The sequence below is a fragment of the Salvelinus alpinus genome, chromosome 26, assembly GCF_045679555.1.
Source record: "Salvelinus alpinus chromosome 26, SLU_Salpinus.1, whole genome shotgun sequence".
NCBI lineage: Eukaryota > Metazoa > Chordata > Actinopteri > Salmoniformes > Salmonidae > Salvelinus > Salvelinus alpinus.
The window spans coordinates 25,870,418-25,897,223 of record NC_092111.1 but is presented as its reverse complement, the minus strand read 5'-3'; the positions used below and the strand labels follow the sequence as shown (position 1 = coordinate 25,897,223).

Below are 26,806 nucleotides of genomic sequence, written 5' to 3'. Positions count from 1 at the left end.
AGCAAAAAACAAACAAAAGCACAATCCAAATGAAATAAATCAGATCACACCGCTACTGTTGATCAAAATCAACAGCTGCAGTTCAATTAAGAAAATATAATAGGCAATAACCCTAAAATTAAAATGGAGGGGTGGAAATTCAAAATCCCAAATCCATCATTGGTTTAAAAAAATAAATATCGACAGTGGAAAAATACCACTGTCAGAATGGTAAGGTGATAAACAAACAAAGAAACCGTGGTGTTGGGACTGGACTGTGTCTGGAATGGCATCATATTCCCTAATTAGTGCATTACTGTGGACAGCACTATGTAGGGTGCCAGGGTGCTATTTGGGACGCAGTCTGGAAGTGGTTTATGTCTCAGTCTGGTAGATCTTGTTGGAGTCGTGGTGGTTGTTGGTGTTGATATTGGAGTGGTCCTTGGTGTGGCATGTATATGCTAGCCCACCTATAGCTCTGTGGACGGGGCTGCTGTCGTCGTCGTGGGAGGTGTTGCTGAGGTTTAGGAGACTGGTGCAGGTGGGCAGGTAGACATGCTGCACGTGTTCCACCTCAGATCGACACACCGGACACAACTGGGAAGAGATAATTGAATGTCAACATAAGACTAGCTGTCACTTGTTAAGTTACAGATATGGAACAGGTCAAATATATCAAAGAGCGCATCAAAGAACGTAAAGACATGGCTGTCAGTGGTTTTTTAAAGCAGTGGCTCTGTTACTACGGTCTTTGGACCACTCTGTGCTACAAGTACTGCACATGCAGATCCACACACCGCTTCAAAAGGGTTCACACACCGCTTCAAAGGGTTCACACACCGCTTCAAAGGGTTCACACACCGCTTCAAAGGGTTCACACACCGCTTCAAAGGGTTCACACACCGCTTCAAAGGGTTCACACACCGCTTCAAAGGGTTCACACACCGCTTCAAAGGGTTCACACACCGCTTCAAAGGGTTCACACACCGCTTCAAAGGGTTCACACACCGCTTCAAAGGGTTCACACACCGCTTCAAAGGGTTCACACACCGCTTCAAAGGGTTCACACACCGCTTCAAAGGGTTCACACACCGCTTCAAAGGGTTCACACACCGCTTCAAAGGGTTCACACACCGCTTCAAAGGGTTCACACACCGCTTCAAAGGGTTCACACACCGCTTCAAAGGGTTCACACACCGCTTCAAAGGGTTCACACACCGCTTCAAAGGGTTCACACACCACCCTATTTACCAGTGGAGGCTGTTGAGGGGAGGACGGCTCATAGTAATGGCTGGAATGGAGTCAACCACATGAAACCATGTATTTGATACCATTCCATTTACACCAATATTATGAGCTGTCCTCCCCTCAGCAGCCTCCACTGGCATTTACAGTGTTTTGGTTGTTCACGTGTGAGTCAAACTCATTCCATAAAAACATAAATACCCACCACAAGCCCTGGGCTGCAGAATGAACCAGGCAGCCAGAGTCTCAGAGTAATGGTCGTTGTATGAAGAAGGTGTGGACCAAAGCGCAGCGTGGGAAGTGTTCCGTTTAAAAAAAAAAAATAATCATGAACAGTGAGACAAAATAACAAAATGTAACAACACGAAACAGTTATGTCTGGTGAAGACACAAAAACAACTACCCACAAAAACCATGTGGGAAAAAGCTACCTAAGTATGGTTCTCAATCAGAGACAACGATAGACAGCTGCCTCTGATTGAGAACCACACCCGGCCAAACAACAAAGAAATACAAAACATAGAAAATGAACAATGCCCACCCAAATCACACTCTGACCAAACCAAAATAGAGACATAAAAAGCTCTCTACGGTCAGGGCATGACAGTACCCCCCCCCCCCCCCCCCCCCCCAAAGGTGCACCTGAACCTATAGGGGAGGGTCTGGGTGGGCATTTCACCGCGGTGGCGGCTCTGGTGCGGGACGTAGACCCGGCTCCACCTCTGGCTTGGCCCACTTAGGTGGCACCTCTAGAGCGGGCACCCTCGTTGCGGGGGCCGGACTGGGCACTCTCGTTGGAGGCTCCGGGCTGGAGGCAGGCACAGGACTCACCGGGCTGGGGAGACACACAGGAGACCTGGCTCTAGGAGCAGGCACAGGACTCACCAGGCTGGGGAGACATACAGGGGTTCTCTTCCTTGGCGGAGGCACCGGATACACCGGGCCGTGGAGGCGCACTGGCGGTCTCGAGCGCAGATCTGGCCCCACCCGTTCTGGCTGGATGCCCACTTCCACCTGGCAAATGCGGGACGCTGGCACCAAGCACACCGGCCTGTGAATGCTCGGCCAAGACACAGTGCGCATCACCCCATAACCCCATGCTCGCCACAGTAAGCACGGGGAGTTGGCTCAGGTCTCCAACCTGACTCTGCCACACTCCCCGTGTGCCCCCAAAAAACATTTTTGGGGGCTGCCTCTCGCGCTTCCTTGCCAGCCGTGTTCCCTCATACCGCTGGTTCCCTTTTCCTGCTGCCTCCGCTCTCCTGGCTGCCTCCACCTGTTCCCATGGGAGGCGATCCCTTCCAGCCAGGATCTCCTCCCATGTGTAGGATCCCTTGCAGTCCAGGATGTTCTCCCATGTCCAGTCCTCTCTTCCACGCTGCTTGGTCCCTTGGTGGTGGGTAGTTCTGTAACGGTCGTCGTATGAAGAAGGTGTGGACCAAAGCGCAGCGTGGGAAGTGTTCATGCTTATATATTTAATAAACTGAACACTGAGACAAAATAACAAAATGTAACAACACGAAACAGTTCTGTCTGCTGAAGACACAAAAACAGAAAACAACTACCCACAAAAACCATGTGGGAAAAAGCTACCTAAGTATGGTTCTCAGAGACAACGATGCCTCTGATTGAGAACCACACCCGGACAAACAACAAAGAAATACAAAACATAGAAAATGAACATAGAATGCCCAGCCAAATCACACCCTGACCAAACCAAAATAGAGACATAAAAAGCTCTCTACAGTTAGGGCGTGACACTCAGAATCATATTTAAGACATCCAGAACAGACTAATTATACTAACCAGTCTGTCAGTGACAGTGAAGAGTAGTGGAATAACACGGCAATTTAATTTAACCAGTCAATTGTATTATAGCCGTGTAAAAGCCTGTTTACCAACCCGGGACCACTAGATGGAATTATCCACGATACACTGTTCAGAAAAGGCTAAGGGGGTGGCCATGTTGGAATGATTTCTCTCTCCCCGGAATGTTCTCCCTGCGTGTCAGTTCTCTCCTCTCACTTTGTTTAGGTCCAGCCACACAAAACGACACATTTCCCTGTGGATTTAGTGGAATAGACATTTGCTGGCCTGCTGCCGGCAGCTTTAATCCACAGCCGCTAATTCACCATCTGCGACGGCAGTTCAAGCAAAATTTAGGAGATTAGTGGGAGGGCCAATCAGGTGAGCTGAACCCATACATGAGCAAAATACTGGATCGGTTTTTAAAAATCATAAAATGGATATGAGAGAAAGAGAGGTTACTGCTCAGAGGGAGAGTGACTCAGGAGAAAATAAGTATTCTCCTTGAATCTGTGCTCTGCCACTCATGGTATTACACAGCTAGAACCCTAGAGTGTGCTTGTTGTGTTGTGCCAAGGACTACCAGAAAAGAAAGACATTAAACCTAACGAGACAGCTTTCGTATTCTGGGGGTAGATGGTAGTGGTGGCATCCAAATGTCGACTTGACCAAAAACCATCAAAAAAATCTGTGCATAGGTTAGTGTTCATTGACTAGTAGTTGTTTCTCAATTTGACCAAAACCAACATGCACAACATTCAATCATTTACAAGCATTCACTTTCGTCTCAGTCTCCTCACCGGTAGTTGGTTGGCGCAGGTCTGGCAGCACACCATGTGTCCACAGGGGCAGAAGGCTGCGTCTATCTCCTCCTCACAGCACAGCATACACAGCAGAGCCTCTCTGAGCTTCTCTAGTCTCTCCAGCAGTGCCCTGCTCTGCTGGCAGCTGCCACAATCCTCCCCCATCCCCTCCCCCTGGCCACGAAGGGGACTGTGCCCCGATGGCGTCCTCTCGCCGCCCGTCCCCGCCGCACGTGCCACCAGGTCCACGATGCCGGCGTTGTAGAGTGCCCGGCGTGCGTAGTCGTAGACCTCCTTGGAGGTGCGTCGGATGTCGAAGACGTACTTCTTGCCCAGGTTTATGTTCTCGTTGAGGAAGAGAGACGCCAGGTGGCCCTTGAAGTCACGGCTGTACTGCATCATCACAGCGTTGGTCACTGTGTCACACCTGGAGGAGAAAGCGAGACGTTATTAACAAAGAAGTCAATCTAACTTTTCTTCATCGGTCAATTGAATGTTGGACAATTTTTTTTATCAAATGATTTCTCAATTCTCCACTTTGACTCAACCTTTTCATGGGATTGATCGTGTGTAATAGCAGTAAAGGACTAGAAATCCTCTAAATCTGATCCAGAAACAGTTACTACACTAAGCTCAAGTACAGAACAAGCCCATCTGCACAACCTGGGGAAGACATGGTGAAAAATTCTGAACCCCCCCACACACACACTAGAGAGGTCATCTTTGTGACTATTATAACCCAGCTGTGAACAATCTCATTGCTCTGCAGTAGGCCAATTTAAATGGCTGACCTTCATTTTCCCAGGAAGAATAAAGCACTTTTTCATTAATATCAACACTATTACAGTCTATGGCTTTACCAATCACTTCATACCAAGAACATGTAAAAGGAATTGGTATATAGTGGCTTCAACAAACTTCCTCCTTAAGGACCATAGCATAGTCTCAGTGAATGTGTACAACTGTAATTCAGGATGCATACTCAGCGAGCAGCACTCCATGTTAAACAGAAAAAAATGTTGAGTGAAAGTGATTTGAGAGAACCTGACCTATCAGGACTTCTAAATGGGGAAGTGAAATGCTTGACTGCCCCCCTCGGCAGTAGAACGCTACAGTGCTCTAGGAGCATTCGTGTATTCTGAGGGCCGTAAAGTCAGCTGAATAAGTGACAGAAATACCATTTAGAGAGGATGCTCCAGTTGGTAGTGTAAATAAACGTGTTGTCAATACATTAGTGTTACAGTGCAGCCCATGGGTGGTTGTCAGTGTTTGTGGCTCTATACTATACTCAGAAGCACTCCTTTCAACCCTACTATATAGTTAGCGGAGAAGCCAGTCCCTAAAAGGTTTCATCATGGAACATTTTATCAATAATGCCTTGGATCACTTGGTGATCAAATCTAACTGCACAATTATGATGACTATATGTGGAGTGCACTGTATAATTGGACTGCATGACTGTTGTGGCTCCCCACAAGTGGATCCTCTCCTGTCCCCTCACCTGTAGAAGGCATGTGTCTCTGTGATGGCCCGGTACAGTCCGCTGGCAGCCCGGTTGCTGATTAGCTTGAATAGCAGAACCACACTATCGCTGGTATCCTTGATCACCGTCAGGTAAACACTCTTCCCTGACTGGGTGGCTATTTGGATTATGGGATAACTGATCCTAGAATGGATAAAGAAAAGTTGAAGGTGGAAACTATTCTTTAAACTAAATCCTGTTTTGCAATATTGTGTAATATTACAGGATTTCAGTTCCATGATGACAATCTCAGAACAATAAGACATTTCCTCGAAGGTAAAGATTGTGGGATAAATCGCGTGGACATTACACTTCATATATATGGACATTTCAGTAAAGCACAGTATTTGTAGGAGATACTCTGAACTATGTACAGTAGATTGTATATTGTGCACCCCACATACAAAGTGCTCTGATATGACTTTAGTCTATATTATGTTTGAGCTGACTGCACAAGAGATGGAGCAGTTGGTTAAGTAGCCTGAAGACCCTTCATTTACCTGTTGACCAGGCTGAAGTCCTCTTTACAGACAGTGATGCCCTCCGGGCCAACCCCTATGGCCAGCCTCTGTGCCTCTGCGTCCCTGGCCCAGTGCCACTCCACCCCGTAGTGCTCCAAACTGGACACTAGCTGCAGGGCCTGGTACTCCACCGACCCCAGGCTCTGACCCTCCAACGCCTTGTGCTTAGAGATGATACTGTGAAGTGATGGATAGAGAGAGACAGCAGTGTCACTACTGGTTCACATCCAGAGCCTCATTGCTTCAAAGACTTACAGAGCCACCATGCTTCAAATAGTTAATATTCTGTATTTATTTCCTGTGAGGGCTGTGAGAAAACAGTACAGAAATCCCATCTTCACACAGCTGAACAACGTGACAGACTGCTGGGTGCTGCCTGAGCAGTGAGTCTGTCACCCAGAGAGCAGATTTTCTAATATAAACCCATCATCCCCCTAATCTGATCAAATAATAAGGGAATCAGTTACTATAATGTAATGTGAGCCTCTGCTTGTGCTGCTAGTAGTTCTCTCCTCACTATATGTGCAGTGTGAATTAGAGTATGAAGTGAGCCATTATTGAGTTAACATTACTCATGGACTAAGCCTTTACTTCCTCAGTTCATAGGAACATTACTCATACAGCTACTGATGCACTGTCTGTCCTGTCAATGGAAAACGTCAATACCTTTCCTTTACAGACAGCTTTGCTGTTCTGAAACTGTCACAACAGTGACTATATTTTCCTGCAGTAATTGCTTCAATATGGTAGAATGATATGCATTACATGTTTTCCTCAGGCATTGGAAAGCTGTTTCCAATCTTAACATTTACAGCTATGCTAAAATGATGACATGACACAACCAATATCTGTACTGTGTTATCATCTCAAGACATAAGCTTGATTAGGCGGAGTGAGAACTTCCATAAAATTACCCATAGTGCAATAGAAATATGCTTTCGCCAATTACTAAATATAGAGCTGAATAAAATCACCAAATTGGCTATTATAATTTTGAAAACACACTAACAAGAGAGCATCATGTCCATGTGAGCCTGATTAACCCAGTACATTGACATCTGCATTTACCCTCCAATTATGATCTCAGGTGGGATCCTAGTGTGTGTCCCCTAGAGTGTGTAAACACAGTGATAGATCCATCCTCTGACCTAGTACAAACAGTCCCTAGTTTAGATTGGCCTGCACCCAAACGGCTGCTTCTCAAACTGTTGATTTAACCAGTCAACGAGCTGCTGTGCTACTCCCTGGCATGGTTCTGCGAGAGAGAGACTGTCTATTATGGGCTTTATGAGTTGGTGGTAGAAAACGAAACTGATGTTTGCGTTGACTGCGCTTTTAGGTTTAGTTTCACAGAAAGGCTAAGTTGATGTTTAACACCTAGTTATAGTCCTGGTTTTTATGGCTGTTTAAAGGAATGTGTCAAGTCAGATTAAATATTATTCCTATTTCAAGTTTTGATTTAGAGTGTTTCCAGAATATGTAAGACATTTAACCGGCTAAAACTCAAACCTGCTACTGTAGCTCTAATTGTCCCTTAGGTGTTCAGTTCAATGCCTGAACAGGTTTGGTTCATGACTAAGAAAAACAAGTGGCTGCATGGTAGGAACACGGGAGGGGTGTGTCTCTGTAGAGGGAACATTGTGACCATGTGTTATCCAGTTTGCGTCCAAAATGGCACCCTTTTCCCCCCCATCTAGTGCACTACTGTTGACCAGAGCCTATGGGGGAAATAGTGTGCCATTTTGGACACTAGCTAGCTATAGGGAGCCATTTCAGACACAACCCAAGTTTCCTCTGTCTGTTGCTCATGTCATGCTGGGTGATATCATGTGGGTCAAACTTTGTTGTTCCAATTGCAAACCTACCTCTGCTGGTGAAAAACAAGTGGGTGCATGGAGACAACATGGGAGGGGACGGGAGGGGGTGCTTTCTTTCTGTAGAGGGAACCTTGTGAGCACGTGTTGTTTAAGATACAAATTAAAGATCACTTTATTGGCCAATCGCACACAGGGTCCAAACAAATTTTTACTTACACTTTTAACTCAACCCCTCTGAGTTGTGGTGTTATCCAGTTGTGTAAAGTACTTAAGTCATTTTTTTCTGTACTTTACTATTTATACTTTACTTTATTTCTAAAGAAATTAATGTACATTTTACTCCATACATTTTCCCTGACACCCAAAAGTACATGTTACATTTTGACAGGAAAATGGTCCAGTTCACACACTTATCAAGAGAACATCCCTACTGCCTCTGATCTGGCAGACTCACTAAACAGAATGCTTTGTTTGTAAATTATGTCTGAGTGTTGGATTTCCAAACTGTGCTGCTGTCTGCATTGCCAGTGTAACTCATACCCGGTTCTCATGGTACAAATGTTTATGTCAGCTGCACACGACTGACTGGTTCATATCCAAACAGCAGAAGGCAAGGTTACGGCTTGGAGCAAATCATGGGTTAGGGTGTAGTAAGTTATAGTCTTTTACACTGAATTGAGCACCAACCATAGATTCTTGGGAATAGGTACACAGCTTGGGTACACAAGTCTGGCCAACGCAACAGAAGTTAATTTCATGTCAATTATGGTCATAAATGATTAAAGGTATAAATCTGTTTTGGGATTAATTTTAAACATTGGGAATTTCTCTTTGAAGCGCCTGACTAGATGTGTGACTGATGTTGGATGAATCATTAACACCACATCTGGCACTTGGTTCAGCTGGATTTTGATACTTCCATATCATATCAAGCCTACCATAACATTACGGTCTACCATATCTGTTCAGTAAGCCAGCCGGCAGGATTGGGGAGTAACGGATTACATGTAAAGGATTACAAAAATAACGGTAACTTTAATCCGTTACCAGCTAAAATATTGTAGTCAGAAACCAGATACTTTTGAAAAACTAGATGATTTACTTTGAGGATTACTTTTAAATTCAGAAAGGATGTTTGCGGAAAAAATATTAGACACTTATGTTTACTCAATGACATTCAAATCAGCATTAAAAAAGGCGCATGTTTAAGTTTGTTCCTTAAAAACATGCGTCAGAGACCACTATGTCGACACACCAAATGTGTTTGATGGGTCGCGGGAAAAGAGCAGGAATGGGCTTTTGTAGCTACAGTACAAGCTACAGTTGAAGTCGGAAGTTTACATACACCTTAGCCAACTACATTTAAACTCAGTTTTCCACAATTCCTAACATTTAATCCTAGTAAAAAATCCCTGTTTTAGGTCAGTTAGGATCACCACTTTATTTTAAGAATGTGAAATGTCAGAATAATAGTAGAGAGAATGATTTATTTCAGCTTTCATTTCTTTCATCACATTCCCAGTGGGTCAGAAGTTAACATACACTCAATTAGTATTTGGTAGCATTGCCTTTAAATTGTTTAACTTGGGTCAAAGGTTTAGGGTAGCCTTCCACAAGCTTCCCACAATAAATTGGGTGAATTTTGGCCCATTCCTCCTGACAGAGCTGGTGTAACCGAGTCAGTTTTGTAGGCTTCCTTGTTCGCAAATGCTTTTTCAGTTCTGCCCACACATTTTCTATAGGATTGAGGCCAGGGCTTTGTGATGGCCACTCCAATACCTTGACTTTGTTGTCCTTAAGCCATTTTTCCACAACTTTGGAAGTACGCTTGGGGTCATTGTCCATTTGGAAGACCCATTTGTGACCAAGCTTTAACTTCCTGACTGATGTCTTGAGATGTTGCTTCAATATATCCACATAATTTTTCTACCTCATGATGCCATCTATTTTGTGAAGTGCACCAGTCCCTCCTGCAGCAAAGCACCCCCACAACATGATGCTGCCACCCCCGTGCTTCACGGTTGGGATGGTGTTCTTCGGCTTGCAAGCCTCCCCCTTTTTCCTACGAACATAACGATGGTCATTATGGACAAACAGTTATATTTTTGTTTCATCAGACGAGAGGACATTTCTCCAAAAAGTACAATCTTGGCTGATTTCTTTAGATTTTCCAATGATGTCAAGCAAAGAGGCACTGAGTTTGAAGGTAGGCCTTGAAATACATCCACAGATAAACCTCCAATTGACTCAAATGATGTCAATTGGCCAATCAGAAGCTTCTAAAGCCATGACATAATTTTCTGGAATTTTCCAAGCTTTTTAAAGGCACAGTCAATTTATTGTATGTAAACTTCTGACCCACTAGAATTGTGATACAGTGAATTATAAGTGAAATAATCTGTCTCTAAACAATTTTTGGGAAAATTACTTGTGTCATGCACAAAGTAGATGTCCTAACAGAATTGCCAAAACTATAGTTTGTTAACAAGAAATTTGTGGAGTGGTTGAAAAACGAGTTAATGACTCCAACGTTACTGTATGTAAACTTCCGACTTCAACTGTACATACATACACATACATACATATATCCATCAATTGTTGAAGAATATAACTTATAAATGCCTCATGAGCTTAATTCAACTGTCACACTCCATGAGAACCCAAAACAAGCTTATTTTTCTCCAATGTTTGTAAACATTGTAAATGTAAATAAACACTGCATTGCCTCATAACATGGTTAAAACTACAATGTTGATGTCATGGATGGTCAGTCCTTGATTCCATAGTTCTGTTTATTAATCTGACAGTGGTTACATTTCTCCAGGCCCATTCCTCAGCTTTTTACCAAAACAGAGGCGTGCAACCGTTTTGTTGTTGTTTCATCTGTGAATTTGCCCTTTAAAACAGCTGCATATTATCAAGATACAGTGAGGGAAAAAAGTATTTGATCCCCTGCTGATTTTGTACGTTTGCCCACTGACAAAGAAATTATCAGTCTATAATTTTAATGGTAGGTTTATTTGAACAGTGAGAGGCAGAATAACAACAAAAATATCCAGAAAAATGCATGTCAAAAATGTTATAAATTGATTTGCATTTTAATGAGGGAAATAAGTATTTGACCCCTTCTCAATCAAAAAGATTTCTGGCTCCCAGGTGTCTTTCATACAGGTAACGAACGGAGATTAGGAGCACACTCTTAAAGGGAGTGCTCCTAATCTCAGTTTCTTACCTGTATAAAAGATACCTGTCCACAGAAGCAATCAATCAATCAGATTCCAAACTCTCCACCATGGCCAAGACCAAAGAGCTCTCCAAGGATGTCAGGGACAAGATTGTAGACCTACACAAGGCTGGAATGGGCTACAAGACCATCGCCAAGCAGCTTGGTGAGAAGGTGACAACAGTTTCTGTGATTATTCGCAAATGGAAGAAACACAAAAGAACTGTCAATCTCCCTCAGCCTGGGGCTCCATGCAAGATCTCACCTCGTGGAGTTGCAATGATCATGAGAACGGTGAGGAATCAGCCCAGAACTACACAGGAGGATCTTGTCAATGATCTCAAGGCAGCTGGGACCATAGTCATCAAGAAAACAATTGGTAACACACTATGCCGTGAAGGACTGAAATCCTGCAGCGCCCGCAAGGTCCCCCTGCTCAAGAAAGCACATATACATGCCCGTCTGAAGTTTGCCAATGAACATCTGAATGATTCAGAGGACAACTGGGTGAACGTGTTGTGGTCAGATGAGACCAAAATGGAGTTCTTTGGCATCAACCCAACTTGCCGTGTTTGGAGGAGGAGGAATGCTGCCTATGACCCCAAGAAACCATCCCCACCGTCAAACATGGAGGTGGAAACATTATGCTTTGGGGGTGTTTTTCTGCTAAAGGGACAGGACAACTTCACCGCATCAAAGGGACGATGGACGGGGCCATGTACCGTCAAATCTTGGGTGAAAACCTCCTTCCCTCAGCCAGGGTATTGAAAATGGGTCGTGGATGGGTATTCCAGCATGACAATGACCCAAAACACACAGCCAAGGCAACAAAGGAGTGGCTCAAGAAGAAGCACATTAAGGTCCTGGAGTGGCCTAGCCAGTCTCCAGACCTTAATCCCATAGAAAATCTGTGGAGGGAGCTGAAGGTTCGAGTTGCCAAACGTCAGCCTCGAAACCTTAATGACTTGAAGAAGATCTGCAAAGAGGAGTGGGACAAAATCCCTCCTGAGATGTGTGCAAACCTGGTGGCCAACTACAAGAAACGTCTGACCTCTGTGATTGCCAACAAGGGTTTTGCCACCAAGTACTAAGTCATGTTTTGCAGAGGGGTCAAATACTTATTTCCCTCATTAAAATGCAAATCAATTCATAACATTTTTGACATGCGTTTTTCTGGATTTTTTTGTTGATATTCTGTCTCTCACTGTTCAAATAAACCTACCATTAAAATTATAGACTGATCATTTCTTTGTCAGTGGGCAAACGTACAAAATCAGCAGGGGATCAAATACTTTTTTCCCTCACTGTACATTTTCACCAACAAAAATGGTAAACAGGCCTATAGCAAATGCAGCATATGGCATTCGTTTTTTACATGTAAATAGCACTTTTCAGTAGTGCTCAAAGCCATTCCATGAGCACAGCATCAGTCCTCCATTACAACAAAATCCTAAACAACACAGTAGGGCTGGCTAAGTCCTTAGTTTTGGGGTTATGCTCAGGTTAAACAATTTGGCTAATCTATACTTCCATAAGTCCTATTCTTGAAGATCAAGGAGTATAACATTTATTGGAATGACTGGAATTCTGATAGACTTTGGTTTTTAATCTAAAGATATAATTTAATCATATTACTTTATGTAGTAGAAAGCGATGGGTTAGAAGAGGCCTACATAACCAACCCCTTAAGTAAAATGTAACATCCATTTATGGCCAGCTATGTAAACTTTTACAATGATTTATCTTGCAATTGGTAACATACATTTTTGACTTCTTCTAATACCGTTTAAGAGGAAAGTAATCTAAAAGTAACTGAATGTAATCAGATTACGTTACTGAGTTTGGGTAATCCAAAAGTGACATTACTGACTACAATTTTGGACAGGTAACTAATGGATTACATTTAGAAAGTAACTTGCCCAACCCTGCCAGCCAGCAACCTTGTCAAGGGCAGCTTTGCTTTCAAAATTCCAACAGTGTATTCATGTCCTGCAAACTCCAACCAATTAGCATTAAGGCTCAAGCTCAAATCCTTTTTTAAACACACAACAGGGGTGTGTGTGTGTGTGTGTGTGTGTGTGCGTGCGCGCGCATCGGTGTGTCCAGTCTACACTCATTGTCTAACATATCCCCAGGTGTCCCCTGCCCTTACCTGTCGACTGTTGCCGGGCAGGGTTCGCTCCCACACAGCTCAGAGTAGCAGTATTTGGCAGTGTTCTGGTTGTAGTCTCTGAACTCGGCCTGGGCCAGTAGGGCACTCAGCACCTCAGCCTGCTCTGAACACATCCTCAGGTGGCCACTGTGGAGGTCCTCCTTGACATGCATGAAGAACACATGCCTGGTGGAGGGAATAGAGAGGGGCAGGAGACGTTAGACATGGACTGGATTGGGGAGGAGAGGGGGTACACAGGGTCTGGAACCAAACAGGTGATGGTTGGTAGATCAGAGAGGGACACAGAATGGAGCAGGTGGTTAGAGGTTGGGTTAGACACACACACACACAGAGTAGCTAATTAGTGAAAGCGGTTCCCAGTCAGTGTGTGACGTGGTTTGACTTTTAACCCAGTGACACAGTCCGTGTGTTCTAATTGCTCCATAGCTCTCATCATGGTGGCAGAGTGCAGTGTACACACAGAGCTCTATAGCCATTATCATAGTGGAGCAGCAGCTAGCCTTGTACACCTTCTGCATTGCCTGCCTATTCACTAACCCCAGTGGTGTGCTGCGGCGCGATAAGCAGCCAGGTTGCTACTGCTGTTGTGATGTAACACTGTGGGGTCTGGGTACGATAGCACCATTTAGCCTAGGCATCCCTCAATCTTTCCCTCCATCCTTCTGCCTGGCTCATGTTTTTTCCCCCCGTTAAATACCAACACAAGCCCACAAAGACCGGGCTAAGTCAATGTAATGGCAACACAACGCTGTAATCTTGTTCTTTTGGCAAGGTAAGGGCCCTTCCCGGTTGTCGGTAAACGCTTGTTATTATGGCAAATTCAAAGTGTGGAGGGGGGGGGGGGCTATGGGGGAAAATTTGATAAAACAACAAGGAAGACTTTGTAGATCTGTGTGCAGAACACTAGGCTGCAGCGAGCCAAATACAAAACAACCAGAGTCAAGGAGGCTTTCATTGTTTTCCCCCGAAAGCTTTGTTTCTTGTTTATTAGTTTCAGAGATGTCGTGAATTATTAGACGTTCAAGGTCAAGGTCCATCTGACCTATGTGACATGATAACACTTTCAACAGGAAAAGCCTATTCTCCTGGACTGTATTTATGGTTGGTAAAACCAGGGTTTCCCTGAGTTTTGGAAACCCTGGGTTAAACAATAACTAGTAATATGACAGAGGCAGTGACAGAGGACTCATTCTCTCCCATCAAAAGGAGGGTGAACTAGAGTGGCCTAGTCTCAGAACTAAACTGAAAACTAGCACAAGCCGGTCAGGTAACCCTCCCTCCCTCTCCCCCCTCAGACGTGATGAATTCAACTGGAGTGAACCAGACCAGACTCCCTTCTTGTTTTTCTCACACATGCCGTAAAACTTAAATAAAAAAATAGCCCGGGCCTTTATTTGCTTATTAGAGACAGGCACTTAGAGACAGGCTTCTATTTGAGCCAGGTGTCCATTTCCTTGATGCACACAGTTTTTGCTCACTTGCGTAGTTAATTTAATCCCAGCATTCACTTCCAGCATTTCAATCAATTTCTTCATTTCCTGCACCAATGCGTTATCATTTACACACTGTAACATTTATTTGTATCTTAGTTTTTTTTTTCTTCGAAATGGAGGCATACCAACTTTCGCTTGACAGAATAGCAATTTCCCCATTTCTGGTGGTCTGTATTCCCAAAGTTGTTGACTTTTTGTGCTTGCCAGTTAACTAGCAGTTATCAGCTATAAGCAGCCAATGGCTAGCAGTTTCTTACTGGTGATAACAACCAGGGGCACAACTTTGGTTTTAGAAGTGGTGGGGGGAGCATTTTGAGGGACATAAACAGCCTACTCTACTGTTCAGAGGTAGCCGCATGGTCCTAAAGCACACCATTGCCTTGTTTTGTATCACATTCCAATTATAAAACTGTGTGGGGGGGGGCAAAATTACATTTCAGAATGTGGGGGAATGCGCCCCAGTGAAAGAATGCGCCCCGGTGAAAGTTTCACCCCTGATAAAAAGTGATTGCCATCATTTTTTCATCTCATTACTAAATTATGTAATATAACAAATCAAAACCAAACCTCGTAAACAATTCATTTAGACCCGGCGTATATTTGAAACAGGTGTTTATTTGCTGAAATGTGTGCCGTTGCCCGGCTATTAAACGTGACGGACAGCTATGAGTCTCTGCATTTAATTGAAGTTTTACAGTACTGTAAAACATAACATAACCAGGCATACCACCACCACCACCAGAGGCAATCTGTACAAATTAATAACACAGAACTACGCAACATCCATAACACAAAGCAATGGAAAATAGCACTCCCACCGAGTAAGAATGTGTGACAGTGTGCCTTTAAAAAAGAGATGTACTGTTGACCCAGTGCCTTATGGGCAGGAGAGGGGGCATGGGAACACAGCTTGGTTGGCACTCAGTCTTCTTGCCTCCTTTAAACCCCTTGGCTTTAGCAGGGAACAGATACACAAAAGAAGAAGAATCACTTCAGGACAAGAATTGAGAGGAATATTACCATACAATAAAGGAGATCTAAACAATAGTATCTCTAGGGGCATAATAAACAACCGTTTGAGATGGTGTTAAACAAACCGGCCCAAGTAGATCTATTCCAGACAGTCCCAGCCCTGGCCCCCTTTCCCAGCAGCTCCAGCCCTAGCTGGAACAGTACACACAGCTGTCCGTTTCCTCTATTGTGTTAGGTCCAGCAGCAGCAGCACAGTGACCAGTAGGCTGCTACCTGGCCAGTTGGAAACAAAGGGCTGTGACTACCTGGGGGTTACTATAGGCCACAGGCCCTCCTGGCCTGGCTGCTCTCCCTCGCCACCCAATGGAAATTCAAAAGGACCCCTCCTTTATCACCCCCCCACACCCCCATCTAATGCTGCACTCTGGAGTGGTTTAATCTATGCTTAGAACATGGGCTAGGTTATCATGTTTGGGTGTATACAGTATCTGGAACATTCCTCGTGGTAAGAAGTGCAATACTAGGTGGGTGTTTACAAGGTCATGGCCTACATGGGGTAATATACTGTACAGGAACCAGTCAAGTCTAGTGTGCACAGAGTACTGTAATGATTTCCTTCCTACTCTTTATTTCTTCCTGGCTCTTCCTGGTCATTGATGCACACATGGATTTCTCATCTATCCCTGCTTGACCCCTCAACAGTCTAGCCTGTGCAAAGTCTGTACAGAGTGGAACATTGCATCCCAATTCTCTACCCTTCTGCCCTTAGTGTGCACTTGTCCACTTCCTTTAGGAGGAGAATACAGGCATAAGAAATATGGGAGTAAACTCCCCACATGCTTTTTCTTGGCTCTTCCAGGTCATTGAAGCACACATGATTTCTCATCCATCCCTGCTTGACCTCACAACTGTCTGTGGGTCAGCTGATTCCAGACTGCCCAGCCAGGGGAGAGGGGGGGGTGGGGTTAGTAGGTGTGTCCTGAGCCTGGCTCCTGGCTATGTGGGAGCTCCTCTATCAGGGGAGTCTGCCCCTGTCAGGCCCTATAGCACACCCCACTGGGAGACAAAGAGCAGGGACAAGGAGGGAGGCTCTGGAAGCAGCACCCCGTTATGGAGGTAGACATCCAGGGCAGCAGGGTGAGTGTCTCCCCCTCTCCCCCAGTGCTTTGATGTGGACTGTGGAGGGTGGTGATGTGAAGGGGTTGTAAACTGGTCTGACTATCCACTGTGCAGGATGGTGACCGGTGCAGACAGGCTCACGGCTCTAACTTTAACTCCTACAGCGGCTGGAGGGCAGAAATGCCAGGCTGCATCAGGACAGAGAAGCATTACAGTCCAGAGGTGCCCAGACTGCCAACACCATACCAGTCACTTCCCTGCCCACACACACACACACAACATACTGGTCCCTACCCAGACACATCTCCGCACCCTGCCCACTGTCTGTCCAGGGAGAAGGCAACAGACAGACAAAACAGCAGGGGGTCTCTCATTAAGCCTGTAGGGAATCTAATAGAGGAGAAGAAAATCATTGACCCCCCCACCAGCCCAGTTTAAATACAACTGGGAAGAATAAAGCCTCTTAAGACATTCACTACAGTCATCTTGATGAAGGGAAAGAAAACGGGGGCACGGAACAGCTGCTCTCAGACCAAGGGACCGCATGGTAGATTTACTGTTCACACACGCACACACCGGGCAATAGATGACAGTGGGTGCTCCAACAAAGTAATCTGTTCTCCTGCTGGAATGTTAAACACTTCATTACATAGCTGGAATAATTCAATTAAAGTGCACCGTAGCCTGGCACGGCCGTAGCTGGGAGGAATATGGGTCATTACTCCCTTTCTGTGACAGATGGAAGATGCAGGAGGAGAAGAGGGATTACTGACTTAGTTCTGGGTTTATTAGTGACATTTCTACTGTTTTAGAGAGAGAAGCCCTGTGGAGTTTTAGATTGTCAAAGTTAACTTAAAGGATTTTGTGTATTAAAATCTCTTTTCCTGAAATCCTGTCTTTACTTTTTCCTCCAGCGATTTAAAAAAAAAACTTTTACTGTTGAAAAGCAATATCCCAAGTGCAAACTCTGAGTACGGCATTCAAGGAGTGTGTCGGATGGGAATTTGGGTTGTCATCAGCCACCCCCCCCCCGCCCACCCCCTTGCTCAAGGAACAATAGAGAACGAAAGAGGAAAGCCCCCCCCCCCCACCCACTTGTGCCATGTCATGACATACCTGGACCACCTACTGAGATGTGCCTTTTTAAAAATAAAAAGTAAATCAAGTGTTAAATGAGGCGAACAGGGGACTGGAGTGCCACTGTAAGCTGCTGCTTGTTCACATGGCTAACTATTTTTAATAAACTTATTTCAGAGTAAACATTCTCAAAAGAAGCCGATCACAAATTATAGGGCAATTTGGTGAAACTTTCTTTGTTCTTCTTACCATCCTGGCCTATAAAATAATTGTTTCGACTTGACTTCTCTCAGTAGTAAGAGAGAAGACATTAGTCACAGAGCTCTGTCTCCAGAAGAACAAAAAGTTCCTGTGAAATGAAATGATAAACCTCTGCCTAGTTACTGCACCGTGTCAGCCAATGAAAAGTGTCAGTTTCAGAGCTCACAGGGCCAGGCTCTAAACAATGTGGTTTGTAGAAGTAACAAATAACACAGCCCAGAGCTGTGTGCTAGAGGTAACTCCCAGTCAACGAACTCTAGTAACCCCAGTCCAGGGACCAGTTTTACAGTCTCTCAATGGAAACATCACAACAAGGATGTTAATCAAATAGTTTAACCAACGGAACGAGAGCAATAAAAATGTTTTTAAAAAGTGGGGAAACAAAACACCAAATAAACAAGAGAAACATTTAGTTCTGGCCCGAGTGAACTCATGAATCCAACAACTGCCATTTTGAGGTGAACAAAGAAGTTGTTTGTAAGCTAAATCGACCTCTGGTTAAGGGGAGAGAGTGTTCCAGATTAACGGATTGTAGAAGGGTAATTAAACATAACCCAGGCTGAGCCAGGGCGCTTTGGGCAGGAGTCACACATCCACACAAGCCCAGAGACTGCCACAGCCATCCTTCCTGGCCAGGGACTAATATTATGGGTTCAAACCAGATATGAGGGAAGGCTACTTGAGTTCAGAGAACTTAAAAGGAAAGTTAAACAAGTCTGGGTGGAGGACAGGGACTGTGACAACCATCTTGTCTCCCCAACTAATCCTACTGGCTGCAATGCTGTGACAACACGATTGGTCTTAACGTCAGTGAAAAACATTTGCCTGGTGGTGAAAATATCTAGAACGTTCTGCTTCAGCAGACATGTAAAGACAGACACTTTTGGCAAAGACATCTGGAGTTGGCAGATCTGGATAATACAAACTGCTCTCCTCAGGTTTAGAGGGAGGACATCAAAACTGTTGGAGTTGGGTTGCAAAGCAGAAAAACATCTGACGACCTGCATTTGCGCGCAAATAAAAATTCACGAACACTATCAAACTTTTTTGCAATTCCTCCTCCATCTCCTCTCTATGATAACGAAATTCACATTAGATTAACGTGGACAGCAGACAGATACAGTAACAAATCAAATCAACAAGACCTTGACTCAACTTGTAACACAACCATAAGAATGCATGCTGCTGCCATTCAAAAACAAAACTACGTCCAAATCAAAAACTGAAGACCTATTAAAGCTCCCATGCAGTCTTAACGCATGTCATTCTTTAAATCACTTTGTCTAATAAATCACTTTGTGCGTCATTTTTTAAAATAGAACTCCATTATTGTCATTTTCACTATTTTCATTATCGTCATTTATTTCATAACAGAAAAAAGGAAATCATATTAACTGCACTGCCCCTTTAAGAATTTCCTTCCATTCTGAACCCAGCATTAGCTGAATTGACCAGTCAAATTGCTAGGGTTAGGGGCTCCAAGTCCCTTCAAGAGATTCTATTTCTATGGGAAAGGCACTAAAAACATTCATTTTCTTATTCATGGCAGATGAGGTCTGTTAATGGCTGTGCCTTCTGGATAGCTAACCCCCGACCAACTGTTGACCTGATCAGAATGCTAAAACACTGCACAACAAGGGGAAAACATGTCCATTTAGACAAGCATGGAACACACACTACCTCCAGGCTAGTGAGGGGTAATGATGCAGATAGTACACCATTCATTGAGGGGGACAAGTTTCAACCATAGAATTAGAACTATTAGAACAGAACTGACATTCTAATAATTATATTTCTATGGGGCCAACTCAATCTCTGAACCAATAGAAATGTCAGAAAGTTTCATAAAAAAGGGACATGGTTGTGGTTTGAGCAAACAGCTTCTAAAACAAATAGGAAGTCTACTACTTCTCTGGAAATACCCACCAAATGCAGAAGTAGATATTAAACTGCCCATATCTGGTCAGTGCAGTGTACACACACAAGGCTGCCTCAAGCCATGGTCAAAGACCAGGCAGGGTGTTTCAAAAGCTACCGGGGCAGAGCGGAGCTGAGAGATTCTGGGATCTCAAAGCTACAGGATTAGGATGGGGGGTTTTGTTTGATGTTGGGAGGACAAGAGGAACTGCAGAAATCGGACCAAATTGAGCCAGTGCTACAGATGAGAGCCGTGTGTGTGTATTTATAGAAAGCTTTAAAATGTGATGTGTGTGTGTTACTGAATCTCTTTAGACCCCTCCACACACACACAGGTTAAACCCTACAATGGATCACCGTTTCCTGGGAGTGGCTAGTTGCACCTTAGGGTTTTACTCCTTGTCTATTATAACACAGAAAACATGGGATGCCTAAATAGTCAACTGTAAAACAGTAAACGCACACTAGCTGATGTCTCCAACACTCAACCTCACAGTTAATAATCCCCATGTCTGGCATAGAGCGGACGTCTCTGGTAAAAAATGTTTTTTAACTATTCAAGGATAATGGGATAGGAGCAGGATTTAGTGAAGATTCTGTAAAACGCCAAGCTTATGTAAGCAGTTTTCTTATTTTAATTGTATGTGTGCCGAGTCCACCATATGTTATGTAACCGGGCTGAAAGATGGCGAGAGAGAGAGGCGTGTGTGTGTGTACTGGCACTGAGGGCCAAGCTTGTCTGTCTGCACCCACTAAGGACATTTCGTACACACACCTGTTACTACCCACAGGTTTTCCTGTACCAGGACATTACGTTTTAGGAGTGTGTGTGCCCTATAATGCTGGAAAATCCTCTGGCCCCTGGGTCAGGTCACCACCTAGCACTGTTACTTGCCAAGAACACACTGTTTTATTGGTGGATATTAGTTTGAGCATGTTCCATTGGTTTATTTTAGTTTCTAAGAGCTGTCCCTCACTAGTAAACTATTCGGTGGTCTCTCTCTCATGCACCAACTGACAGTGCAACACTTGAAGCTATCAGACCATGCAGATAAGAGATAGAGGGACACTAGTCAGAGACTGTTCTCTCTGCTACTGCACAGTAAGCGGTACCGGAGCGCCAAGTCTAGGTCCAAGAGGCTCCTAAATAGCTTCTACCCCCAAGCCATAAGACTCCTGAACAGCTAATCAAATGGCTACCCAAACTATTTGCATTGCCTCTCCCTCTGGAACGCTGCTGCTACTCTCTGTTATTATCTATGCATAGTCACTTTAATAACTCTGCCTACATGTACATATTACCTCAATTACCTCGACACCGGTGCCCCCGCACATTGACTCTGTACCGGTACCCCCTGTATATAGCCCCGCTATTGTTATTTTACTGCTGCTCTTTAATAATTTGTTATTAATTTCTCTTACTTTTCTGGGGGTATTTTCTTAAAACTGCATTGTTGGTTAAGGGCTTGTAAGTAAGCATTTCACTGTAAGGTCTACACCTATGGTATAAGGCACATGTGACAAGTAAAATTTGATTTGAGACAGTCACGCATTCCACATCTACTTACTAAGAAGTTCTGCCCACACTATGAGTACCAACTTATGCGTTTTGTATCTGTGTTTACGAAATATGTGTGTTTACGAGTGTATCTATTTCTGCCTGCATGCCTGTCCGTTTGTGGTCTGTGTGACGGGCAGAGGGAAGCAGCAGTAGCCCAACGAGGGGAAATGTGAAGGCACAAAGAGGGTTAAGGCATATGACGACATTGTGACGTTAAGAGTTTTTACAGCTGTTGATGCACACCAAAATGTAGGCTAGACGCCAGCTGAACCAAAGCAAGCAGAAGGCTTTAAGGGAGATGTTGCTCATCTCGCTCCCTGCCACACACACAGAGGGAACAAATACCTGTTTTCACCACAGAGAGACATGACCTTCCAGTAACCACTGAGTCACAAATACCACCACTAGAACAGAGAGAGTAGAGAGCACACAGCATGCTAACAGAAATATACATCATGAGTGTGGAGAGTTTCCATGAGTTGCGATCACCACACTGGTTCACACAGGCCTGTTCTCTAGAGAAAGATGCAGAGGAAGTCAAAATGGCCGCTTCTTTCCTATCTGAAAATCTGGTCTTCATTGTCTTGAACACCATCCAGAGAGAGAGAGCGAGAGATGGGGCCCCATCCTCAACCACTTTAAATTATTCTACATCTGGTAGTGACAGCGTGCGGGCCAAAAATAAAATTGTTGAGCCGAGCTCTACCCACCACAACTGTGTGCGTCTGTGTGTGCGCAAAACCTTTGCTACTTTTAATTAAGACTCACACATTACCATCCCCTCCCTCTATACACCCCCCCACGTCTTTATCTCCCCCTTTCCCCTTGTCCCCGGCTCCACACACACCCTCTCTCCTCGCCATCTGTTAAAGACCCTCCTAATCTGCCAGAGGTCAGCAGTGGATGAACTGCCATGGGTCCTGACGTCTTCAAATAGCAGACACACCAATAGTGTTTTCTGGCCGAGAGTACTTAGCGCCTCTGAACAGAGTACCAGACGTAATTTGAAAAACGATTCTACATGTAGAGTCGTCAGCAGCCATGCGCTTACCGGCGGATGGTCCCTAAAAACACACCGTGCCGAATGGCAGATCGACATTCGGTGCGATGTGTGTGCGCATCCTAAAACTGTCCCCAGAAAGACTGCTTTTTAGCTTCCTCACCCCTTAGCTCCCCTGGTCAACTCCCCTTTTCTTCCCCTTAACTGCACAGGCATGCTGTCCAGTCTTAAAGACACACAAAGTCCATTGGGGCGGCAGGTAGCCTAGTGGTTAGAGTGTTGGACTTGTAACCGAATGCAAGATCGAATCCCTGAGCTGACAAGGTAAAAATCTGTTGTTCTGCCCCTGAACAAGGCAGTTAACCCACTGTTCCTAGGCGGTCATTGAAAATAAGAATTTGATCTTTATTAACTGACTTTCCTAGTTAAATAAATCAAATAAAAATCCTCAAAGACAGACAATGAAAGGAAAAAGGACTTGCCCTCCAAGCCAGGGGGAGGGAGTGGTAGTGTATACTTATAGTCCAGACAGAGACAGCTGGGAGGAGGGGCAAGAGGGATAGATCTCAGTTTAATGAACAGTTACTGGCCGACCTTGCCTGGAGAGAGAGCGAGAGGAGCTCAGAGGCTCAGCCCCACACACAACTCCCTCTCCTCTAACAGCATGCTATCAGATGCCTTCCCTGGCAGACTGACTGGGGTTAGAATCTACTTTTAAATGATACAGTATCTGTCCTACAACTGTGGAAAGATATCTGATGATACTAACGTGAATGCTGCATGCAAAACTTTACTGGGGTTAGCAATGAGACCAGAGCACCGTATTAATAACATCAAAAGAGAAGCTCTGAGTTGATTCTCTGCTGGTGCATTTCCAAACAGGATTTACAACATATTTTTGAGTGCGGACGCATCACACCCTTTTACATATAGTGCACTACTTATGAACTGCATTTGCAATGCAGCCTAAGATTCAGTCAGGATCAAGCGCGTCAGGATGTGTTACTTTGTATGGAGACTTCTAACTAGAGGGACCTCTAAAGGGCTGGGAGGAGAGAACTAAACTAGACTCCAAAGGTCCTGTTATCCATCAGCCTGAAGTCGGTGTGTCAGGCCTTTCGCTAGAGATACGTTTCAACAAGTTTTTTAGAAGACTGGGCAATATCTTCACAGGTTGATTTATATTACAGTCTTTGTATAAGAGAGGAAGAATGATTTTTTAAATTAGGCTGACGGAATACAGAGCTAAGTGAGCATATTATATGAGAAAACTACACTAAATAAAGCCTTTTACATTGGTGTCTGAAAACTTTTTGTTCTTTCAACTCTTTTTTCAGAGTTTGTAGTAAAAAGCACTTTTAACATCTAAACAAAGTCACAACTGTGAGATGTGCCTTTGAGACTTTGTAAAAAGCCAAGACAAAAGAAACAAAGGCAAAAGCACAACATCAACAAAAGTGTTAATAAGGACACTTCTCCTGAATGAGAAAAAGTATACGAAAGACAAAAGAAACCGAAGTGAGCACACTTCATCATTCGTTTGAATGAGAGCCAGCATGGGATGTCTGGAGGAGGGCTGTGTAGCTCTCTGCAGGCAGGGCCAGGCAGAGGGACCCTGGGACAGCAGTGAAGGAGTCTGGAACCTCTACAGAGATCATATTTCCTTACTGCCTCCTGCCCGGCTCCGCTTGGCGCCACAATGACCTGTAGTAACCCTGTGTGCTGCAGGGTTACTGTAGGCCGTTTCACTGTACAGCCGAATCAGGAAGTCACAACTAACTTCACAGGAATCTGGTTGTTTCTCTTTCCCCCTGCTCCTCCTCCTCCTATAGTACATGACTGGAATCTGAATGGTTGAGTTAGAGATTATGTTGTAATATGAATATTTAGTAAGTAACTGCCCTAGGTTCTTTCTCTCCTTTTTTCATTTTAACAAGATGATGCAGGGACAGAAGAGAATGACTATTGTAATGAGATGGTTAAATATGCATGTATGCTCATGATGTGGTGTTGAATTTTGTCTGTGTGCGATATACATAACATCCATACCTAGTCTGTTCCTGGAGTATGAGATGTGGTTCCACAAAGAACTTGACTCTAAGCCTGAGTCGGCAGGGAGTCAGATTGTCCATCTGCTGACAGATTCTGTTCCTCAGGTTGAGCCACAGGTTCTCTCCCTTACTGCCCGAGAACTGCAGGCCAAAGTAGTCCACCTCTATGATTCCCAACTTCCTACACACCTTTGGAATAAAAGAGGAAGAAGTCAGTTATGGAGAAAAAAAACAAAAAACACGTAAAAACCAAAGTAAAACCAAAAATAAACGCCAAAGTTGCCTAACCGCAGTTTGTGTAGGCCGAGAAGTTTACGTAGCATCTTCAAGAAAATATGAGACAGTTTAGCATGTTTCTTTATTATCATTTTTGCATTTGCCATACATCAATACCAAGGCCGTAAAGCCGGTGGGAGCAGTTAAGTGGGAAATAAATGTTGATATTGTTCCCGCGGTAATAAACTTAATCACGAGCGCATCCCACGCGCCTCTCCCCAGCAGCAGAAAAGGAACGGAGTTATGTAACATCAAGTGTAGCCGAAATCCAGAGGGGACGGAGGGTGAGATAACTATACCGACTCAAAGCACATGTCAACGCGCTGTGCATATGAGATAGGAGCTTAGAATTTATTTAGAACTCATTAGAAGACAACGATTAGGCCCTCTGACAAATCCACATGTTTACGGATTGATGACTAGGCCTACATCATTGGCACCATAACGTTTTGTGCACATGATAATTGATGTAACGACTTTAGTATTTATATTTAAATCTAAAAACAGATTATTGCAATATGGTAGACTACTATTGGATATTCAAGGTTGATTAAGTCAACAGTAGACTATTTTCGTGAGAACACCCATTGAAGCTACACAACATTGCTAAGCATGCACAGGGACCAACATGAACTGAAGTAACCTTTGTTTGACAAAGCCATATACTTTCTTCGCGACTAGACTACCAGGAAGCAACTCCCTCAGATGGCACCTTCATATTCATTTCGAAAATCACCAACTCAATCATCATGAGTTGAATTGTGCCATAAATCAAAATTGTATATTCTTTCTTTGTTACGGAAAATGTAGCCAACTTGTTTCCAAACAAAGCAACATTGTTGCACGATTGAGGAAGCACATTTGTATCGATGTGTGTGGCAATGTAACATACATATCCAGCGACAGACAATGCTGTTTAGAGAGAACTGACGCTGGCGACAGAAAATCTAACAATAAACAGGAACTTTGAACATCAAAATGTGGATTTCTCATATCGGCAATAAAACACGTTCATGCTGACAAAGTGTTGCGATTTAAACCACAAATAAATGTGCACTTGCAGGACAATTTTCACTGTAATTCGACAAATGTATCTATAACCTACAAATAACGTATAAACAACAACCCGAAAACAGAAAAATAACAAAATGAAGAATTAAAATCAGTATCCACCTTATTGAGACAGTCTTCACCATTCGCCTTCGAATCAACTTCCACTTCCATAACCACCGAATCCGGACGGGTAACATGGCAAAGCATTTTGGCTGTCTAGTATTTTATCTTTGGTCTATACCTCTTTTAAAATAATAACACAACCACGGTATTCCTCTTTTGAGACCCTACATCAAACCTTCGTCCACTTTCCAAACCCTCTCACTTCGTGTGGCAGCCAAACACTCCCTACCAGCGGTAAACTATATCAATGAATTGCTATGCAAAGCACTGACTACTCCGAAGCAGCCAATTACAATGCGTTTAGCATATGAGGCTTCCACCCGCTAGCCTTGCACCCGCGATCACCGTCATATCCAAACGGCTAGTGCAATCCGGGATCCTTGGGACAACCCCTACCCTAAACCCTAATCCAGGGGTGTCAAACCGTAAAGTGGTTCAGTACCGCTGAGTAAAACAAATAAAACAATTGTGAATTTTTTTCCGGTGGCGGACGAACTCAAAAAACGTTAAAATAACTACAACGAAATCGAAACTGTATAAAAATGATAATGGAACTATATTCATACAGTTTCTTGATTGTCCAGCCCACCAATAATCACTAGACAGGGAGAATATAACATTCAAAAATGATGGATAGAGGATACATTTTTGACTATTTAGAGTCAAGGAAATATAACATATTTTCAGTGCGGCCCTCCAGATCTCCTTGAAGGCCGAATGCGGCCCCCAGGGCAAAATTTGTTCAACACCCCTGTCCTAACCCCAACCTTAATCCCCTACCCTAACCATAACCATAACCATAACCCTTACCTTA

The 26,806-nt window shown here is 44.0% G+C and overlaps 1 protein-coding gene across 1 annotated transcript; it reads right to left on the bottom strand.

Moving 5' to 3' along the window:
• Positions 1-330: 330 nt before the first annotated feature.
• Positions 331-26,222, bottom strand: LOC139555062 (E3 ubiquitin-protein ligase MYLIP-A-like). Its single transcript, XM_071368511.1, has 7 exons — positions 25,990-26,222; positions 24,539-24,729; positions 13,069-13,254; positions 5,856-6,053; positions 5,335-5,499; positions 3,831-4,260; positions 331-576 (listed from the first exon to the last, which is right to left on the bottom strand). The coding sequence occupies exons 1-7, from the start codon at positions 26,074-26,076 to the stop codon at positions 355-357; spliced, it is 1,479 nt and encodes a 492-aa protein (XP_071224612.1). The 5' UTR covers positions 26,077-26,222; the 3' UTR covers positions 331-354.
• Between the last annotated feature and the right edge of the window lie 584 nt (positions 26,223-26,806).

Excerpts from the sequence above, each read along its gene's own strand:
- LOC139555062 (XM_071368511.1), bottom strand. The coding sequence starts at position 26,076 with ATGCTTTGCCATGTTACCCGTCCGGATTCGGTGGTTATGGAAGTGGAA. Across the intron at positions 24,730-25,989 it reads GTGAAGACTGTCTCAATAAG|GTGTGTAGGAAGTTGGGAAT; the intron begins GTGGATACTGAT and ends TTTATTCCAAAG. Across the intron at positions 5,500-5,855 it reads GACTTCAGCCTGGTCAACAG|GATCAGTTATCCCATAATCC; the intron begins GTAAATGAAGGG and ends TATCCATTCTAG.